This window comes from Vulpes lagopus, chromosome 11, assembly GCF_018345385.1.
Source record: "Vulpes lagopus strain Blue_001 chromosome 11, ASM1834538v1, whole genome shotgun sequence".
Lineage (NCBI taxonomy): Eukaryota > Metazoa > Chordata > Mammalia > Carnivora > Canidae > Vulpes > Vulpes lagopus.
The window spans coordinates 81,837,210-81,844,673 of NC_054834.1; the positions used below are offsets into that span (position 1 = coordinate 81,837,210).

The 7,464-nt window shown below is 50.7% G+C and overlaps 1 protein-coding gene across 1 annotated transcript; it reads left to right on the forward strand.

The window, feature by feature from the left end:
* On the forward strand, window positions 1-2,901 carry LOC121471683 (nascent polypeptide-associated complex subunit alpha, muscle-specific form-like). The gene is made up of 3 exons (XM_041722463.1): window positions 1-493; window positions 1,695-2,490; window positions 2,612-2,901. The coding sequence occupies exons 1-2, from the start codon at window positions 1-3 to the stop codon at window positions 2,342-2,344; spliced, it is 1,143 nt and encodes a 380-aa protein (XP_041578397.1). The 3' UTR covers window positions 2,345-2,490; window positions 2,612-2,901.
* Window positions 2,902-7,464: the final 4,563 nt, after the last annotated feature.

Genomic DNA, 7,464 nt, shown 5'->3' on the forward strand with positions numbered 1-7,464 from the left:
ATGGCAACGTGTTGCCTTCCGTCTGCTCTCTGCCCATCCGTGCTTAAGCTGCCATTAGCAACATCTGCAGCTCTCGGAGATCCAGCTGCGCCGCCGGCCGCCGCCACTGCTCTTGGGGGGCACCTAGCTGAGCGCCAGGAACTGGAGGCTCCCAGGCGACCCGCCAGGGCGGGGGGAGCTTTCGCGATTACACGACACGACACAAATGCTTTATTAAAGTTTAATCTGGAACTCCCAATTAGCGCGACCGCATCACAGATCCACCGCGGTTTCCTGGAAGGCGCAGCACGTCCCCCGCCCCGTGCGAGGCCCCGGAGCGAGCGGCCCCCGCCGCCGGCCGCGGACACGGGCCCCTCCGAGCCGGGCGCCGCCGCCCCGGACGCCCCCAACGGCCGGCCCGTCCCTCCTTCCGCAGCGGGGGGCGTGCCGGCGGGGGGCGCGGTCCTCTCTCCGCGCGGCGTCCGGGGGAGCCTCCTCCAGTCCGTCAGCAGAAGTTTCTCTCGGCTCCCGGCGTTACAGCCCCGCTGGCGTCCTGCGCGGGAGGCCCGGGCCCGGCCGGGAGGGAGGCAGGGAGGGAGGGAGGGAGGGAGGCAGGGAGGGAGGGAGGCTCGGCGGCAGGGAGGGAGGCAGGGAGGGAGGGAGGGAGGGAGGGAGGCTCGGCGGCAGGGAGGGAGGGAGGCCCACAGGGAGGGAGGCCCGGCGGCAGGGAGGGAGGGAAGGAGGGAGGCTCGGCGGCAGGGACGGAGGGAGGAAGAGAGGGAGGCCCGGCGGCAGGGAGGGAGGCCCGGCGGCAGGGAGGGAGGCTCGGCGGCCGGGACGGAGGCTCGGCGGCAGGGAGGCCCACAGGGAGGGAGGCCCGGCGCTCCCACCCCCCACCCCACCCCGCCCCCCCAGGCCCCGCTCCGGGTCCCGGATACGTTACCTGCCGGCGCTCCCGGCCCCTCGGTCACCGCATCCCCGCCGGGGCGCCCCGGCCGGCAGAGGCCCGCGGCCGTCCTGCTTGGGGGGCGGGGGGAGGGCGGTGGGAGGGGAGGAGGCGGGGAGGCTGGGCCCCGGACACTTACTGGGAGAAGCAAAGGAAAACAAAAAAGGTCGAAGCCGCTGGTGGGGGCGCGGGGTCCCGGCCCGGGGCCGAAGAGGCCGGCCGCCTTCCGGAGGGTCGGGGGCGGGCGGGCGGGGGGCAGGGAGCGGCCGCCCGCCCCCTCCCCCGACCCCCAGCGGCGGCGGCAGCTGCACACACACGAGCCCATTGTCGCCGCGCCCGGCGCGCAGCCCCGCGGACTCGGCCCCGCGGCCAAGCGCGTCAGCGGCCCCGTCAGCCGGGCCGGGCTCCGTGACGCGCGCAGCCCGCGCTATAAATAACCCCTCGCCGGGCGGCTCGGGCGGCCTTCCAGGGACCGCGGGGCGCGGCGCGGGGGCAACCAGGAGCCGCCCCGCCGCGCCGCGCCGCGCCCCCGCCCCGCGCCCCCCCACCCCTTGCCTTCCCCTCCCTCCCCCTCCCCTCCCCTCCCTCCCCTCCCCTCCCCTCCCCCCTCCCCTCCCTCCCTCCCCCTCCCCTCCCCTCCCCCTCCCCCCTCCTTTCCTCTCCCCTCCCCTCCCCTTCCCCCCTCCCCTCCCTTACCCTCCCCTCCTCCTCCCCAGGTCCTCCCCCGCCCCCTCCCCCCTCCCCCCCCCCCCCCCCCCCCCGCTCGGAGCGCCGCTGGCGGGTGGGAAGGCCGGGGCGAGCGCAGCCCCCGGGCTCAGGGCCGGGGTCGCCGTGTTCCTTCCTCCCGGTTCGGGGGCCCCGGCCTCCCCGCTCGCCCACACCCGCCCTCGTGCAGGTCGGACGTGTTTGTGGCGGCAGATCCTCGCTTCGAAGCCAAACAAGCCGTCGGTCCTAGGCGTCCCGACGCGGCCTCCTCCAAGCCCCCGCGGGAGTGCGCACTGCGGCCTTCCGCCTGCACCCCCTCCGGGCGGGTCGCAGCCTCCCCTTCCTCAGACCCCACCGGCCTCAGGGATTCCGGCGGTGGCGGAGCCGGGGCCGTCTCGACTGTCTGGATTGGGAGTCGCGCCCCGACCCCAGCAAGAGCGCGCCCCCGGCCCGCGGGCTCAGGCGCTGGCCTTTGTGGCCTCGAACTCGCACAGGCCTTGCACACAGCACATTTGCATTTTCCCAGAGTCTTCCATCGTGGAAGGTTCTGGAGTTCCATCAGGGCTTACACTTAAAGGGACTTTCTCTCTAGGTAAATTTTGTGCGGGGACTTGGCGTTCCGGCCCTGCCCAGGCCCACCAGGCCCACCAGGCCGGCGCCCCGACGGCCGCACACGCGCCGCACATCGTCTGTTCCCTTGGAACCGTCTACTAACCGGCTAGACGGGCTCCTCCTGAGCAAGAGGTCTCAGATACCTGAACTCGAAAATTCCTGGGATGCTGATATGTCATTTGCCGATGGAAATGAAGTTTTTAAGTGACCTGGCCTGGATAGAGGGACTTAACAGCGCCGAGGAAATGGTGGGTGCTCTACAGTCAAGACCAAGTGAGGTCGTGAGGGATTCACGTGGCTGGGAGTTGGAAGACCAGAAAAGCTGGGTCTTCATTAGGTTTCATTGTGCCTCTCTGTGCCACCTTGCAGGAATTACAGCGTCGCCTTCCGCCTCGGTTCCTTGGTCTTCCAAATGGAGAAAGTGTGGCTTCTAAGACCCTTTCCACGCTAATGTTCTAGGATGCTAAAAGGACACAATTGTGTTCAGGTATATAAAGCTGTCGATATGAGTACCTGTGTCTCATGGAAAAAAGATAACCAAATATACAATAATTTGGTCCTCTGACAATTTTTTACTTTGTACATTTTTCAAAAAGAAGATCTATTAGGGCCACTTCAGAAAAAGAATGAATTCAACTATATCATTAAAACTATTTTAAGAGGAAAAAATAGTTGTCACTACATGCTTCATTTACATGACAGCAGACATAATTACAGTCTGATGATGTCTTAGGGCCTTTCCAACACCATGTGCTCTCCCATGAGTGAATGAATTATGAGTAGCTAAATGTACTAGAATCACTTGTCTCCAATTTTACCCCCAAATCTGGCTTATGTAGTTTTTAGGAAGGGGTTCTGAGTTGAAACACACAAACTTGTTTATCAGTGAGTGGGGTTTATGAGCCAGGCACGTCTTCTTCTGCTTGATCCCCAGCATTGTCAGAATCCGCCTTCATCTTCTGTCTCCAGGTTGGTGAAGGCAGAAAACATAAAAAAAGGCAGAAACAAGTTTAGAGCCAAAACATTTGCTTCACGTAGACACCACCGAAGTGTGATCGCAACTAAAAGTTAACCAGTATTTTCCCGGTTCCAAAAGCACATCTGTCTCTCTTTCCCATAAAATGTTTCATATCTCTGATTTCATCTTGAAGTTCTTTCTCCTGTAGCTTACGAAGAGGTATTTTTCTTTTACTATCACTTTCCTGAAACTTCTAGGTTCTCACATAGTTTTAAATTGAAACTCTTTTGCTTCCTTCTTATCCTTTTTTAATGTGGCAAGTTCCATTCTCCGTTACCCTTACCCTTAAAAATTTAACAGCATGAGAATTAGGCTAAAACTGAAACATGTCCAAATTTTATGAGGCGGGGAGCTGTGGGATCTTAGCTCTGGAACACAGGAGAAATACCGTGAAACAACCAGTTTCCTTAAAAAATAAAAAGGAAAAACAAAAACAAAAACAAAAACAAATCCCCTAAACAACCACGTTGAAATTTGTGATATAGAAGAATGAAAATATGGAAGATCTTTCATTGGATCTCTTTGATAGCATAAAGCTTGTTACAATTTTTAAACATAGCGGATGTTTTAGAATATGGACATTTCTCAATATTTCTGACACTTCTGTCTACCTGAGGTTAAATCTTTTTTAAAAGTCTCCTCACAGTAACAGTATTGAAGATTTTATTAAAGAAACTACTGTGCACTCTTGCCTTATTACTCAGTTAATCCTGCTCTCTATTTAGAGAACTGTGCCAGCTAGGTTGAGGCTTCAAAGGAATGAGCACAAATATTTGCCGTATCCTATGCAGTATAGTTTTGGTGATAGAATTCATTTCAGAAAATATCATTGAAGTTGCAGTATACGCAAATCTCAGCAACTTTCAAATGGATAAATAGAAGGTTAGCAAGAAAAGTGATGAGGGATTCTCAGCATTCCAAATGAAAGGCAAGGAACAACCAAAGTTATAGACCTAGGTGTTTTCTGAATTTAAAAGACCAAGAAATCAAGGCAGGCAGTGTTCTTACAATTTTTTTTTTTTTTTTAAATCAGCAAAATAGGGCAGCCCGGGTGGCTCAGCGGTTTGGTGCCACTTTCAGCCCAGGGCCTGGTCCTGGAGACCCAGGATCAAGTCCCACATCGGGCTCCCTGCATGGAGCCTGCTTCTCCCTCTGCCTGTCTCTGCCTCTCTCTGTGCATCTCATGAAAAAATAAAATTCTTAAAAAAAAAAAAACTAAAACAAGTTTTTAAAGAATCAGCAAAATTAACAGGAATCCCAACATAGTTTTAAAAAATGCACATAAATACATAATCAGCCCTTCTGATAAGGTTGCCCTGATTTTATTTTTTAGGTGGTGGAGAGGGGAAAGGGCAGAGAGAGAGGGAGAGAAGAGAATCTTAAGCAGGCTCCATACCCAGTGTGGAGCACCACACAGAGCTTGATCTCACAACCCTGAGATCATGACCTGAGGCTAAATCAAGAGTCAGATGTTTAACGAGCTGAGCCACCCAGGCACCCAAGGTTGTCCTGATTTTAATGGCTTAACCCAAACTGCACACACTTTGGTAACTCATTGATGGGCATCTATTGCAAACAACTTTTTTTCTTCCAGTAAAAATTATAGCATCAAAGCAGGATTTGTGAACAGTGAGTTTTAACAAATTCCTTGTGTGGGTCCAGGGCCTAGACCTAATAGCTATTTGATCCATTCCTGCTTCTTTCCCCTTCTCTGGTCTTTAGCACAGGAGGGCCGATCCAGCCAGCTATGGTTTCCCTCCCTTCTTTAGGAGCTGCCTGCCAGCACATGTGTGACCAATGGAAAGCCAGAGCAGGGGGGCATCCCACCCTGCCCCCCAGGCTCTCGTTCCTGCCAAATGCCTCAGGACCTCTGACCTTGGGTTCCAGTAACATTGCCTTCTCCCTTTATTCCTCTAGTATTTGGGTGGCTTTGTCCTGTTGAATAATCACTGTCCTCTTTTTGTTTCTCAGCCCTTCTGTCACCTGTTTTACAAATTACTTGAATTAAATTCTCCCTGTGTTGAGTACTTAGAGCAGTTTCTGTTTTCCAGGTTGAAGCCTGACTCCATACATCCTAGTGAAAGACACTATTGACTGATATACAGGGAAAATCTACTATTCCTTCATCCTCATTTGCTAGAAAATTTTTTTGTGCTAATGAAGGATCCAGTCCTCAGAAGAATTTTTGAAAATTTCTTAAAATTTTGTTTTTAAACTCTTTTACTGTTCATTAGTCAGAACAGGGCCAATACTTAGCTGAGCCTGATACATAAATTCCATGCTAAAAAGAGAGGTGGCATATAATACCTGACAAGGTTTAATTTACAACACACATCTTCTATAAGGCCCGTTCATTCACCAGCTTATTTGTCAGTGGTTTCTCTGTCCCCTTGTATCTTAGAGAGAGAGACAGGGAGAAGGAAAGAGAGAAGAAAAGAGAAAGGAAAGAAAAAACTTTATTATTAATTTGGAATTTCGTGTATGTGGATCCTTGGGATAATATTTCAAAATCTGAATAATCTCTACATCTTTTTTTCTCCCTGTATTTTCTACTACTGCTTCTCTCCTCCCTCTCCACCCCTGTAAACAGGTCTCCTTCTTGGTGTTCGTTGTTCATAGCCAGAAAGAGGCAAAAGGAAGGGCAAACAAAAGTGATCTGAATATTTCTGGCGTTGTTTTATAAAATCTTGAAATTTCAAGGGGAAAAAAATTCCAGGACATAGCCTAAATATCTTGAAGAAACTTCAAAAGGAAAAGGATATTCTTGAAACTGGAAGAAGCATTTTCCTGGGCAAATAAATTCAAGGGGGAGAGAAACAGAATGATCGGTATTTTTTTTTTTTAATCAGTATTTCTTGAGAAGAAACACAGAGCTGGGAGATGATACTGGAGAAGTTCCCCAGGAAGAGAACCAGGAGTTGGCAGAGGAGTCTATGAGGTCATGCTTCTAGCATCCAGGTGTATCATGGGAGACAAATCATTGCACAAATACCCCCTGGACCTCACTCATCTGTACCAGGAATTATACTAGTCCTTTTTTTCCATTGACCATTAGCACACAGGTAGCCACAGTGAGTGGCCAGGACTTGTGTGGGAGCCACCAGGAAGGATCTCTCTCTTTTTTTTGTTCTCTGCACTTCAACATGGAGAGATGTAAACTGCCACCACACAGCAAGAGTCTGCTGGAGAATAGAGCCAACACAGAGGAAGTAGATCCAAGAGATGGAGAAGGAGAAATTGGGTGCTGAAGACATTTGAGCCTGGATCAAGCTATTCTTGGAGCTAAACCTATCACCAGATTCTCAAGTTATGTGAGTAAATCGGTTCACTTTTAGCTAAAGTCAAGATTGAATTTTCTGTCAACTGCATTGGAAAGAGTCCCAACTGATACACTTGTCCCTAATGGCTTTTCAAGGCCTTGGTGCTGGGACATAAATACAGAAGTTACCTGATGACTAATAGTGCATGCATACCATGTAATACTAATTTATTCCTCTACTGCTACTGGGCAGGGCGAGGGAGGGGGGGGACTTAATATGATCACATAGGAAGTGGCATGTCAAAATCAAGTGGAAGTGCCCATTGTTGGTTAAATTTCCAGGGAGAATGAAACTGTTCCTACCCCAGAGACATTAAACCTTTCGATCAGTACAACAAAGATTTCAATGGTCGAAGCAGGAGAACATGAAACATAGCAGTCCCTATATATCTCTCACCTCTTTATTGCTACACCCTGCCTCTAGCAGCCAGTCCTATCCAGCTAAAAATAGTTCCCCAACTATTCTTTGTGAATAGTGGAAATAGTTGAGTACATGAAATAAATGAATGTAGAAACAGAAAGAATTATACATTTTTATAGCCCAGACCTGAGAGTTCACTTAATCCTTGTGATCAAAATATTTGTCACAATAATAGGAATTGTAAAGTTATAAACTGTAAGAGAGTGGAATGTTAAATTTCATTAGAATTCATATGATAGCACCCTTTATTTTACTTTTGCATAAATATAGCAATATATTATGAAATTTAAGAATTCTTGTTCTTTAAATTTGGCTACCTTTCCTCTCTCCTTTAAATTTGATATTTTTCTATTCTCTTTAAGTGTTTTGTTTCCTATGCATTATCTGTTTGCTCCCCACACCTACACAATATTTGTGATTAGATAATATTTTATTATGGCCAAGAACCAAAATATCAGTTCAAA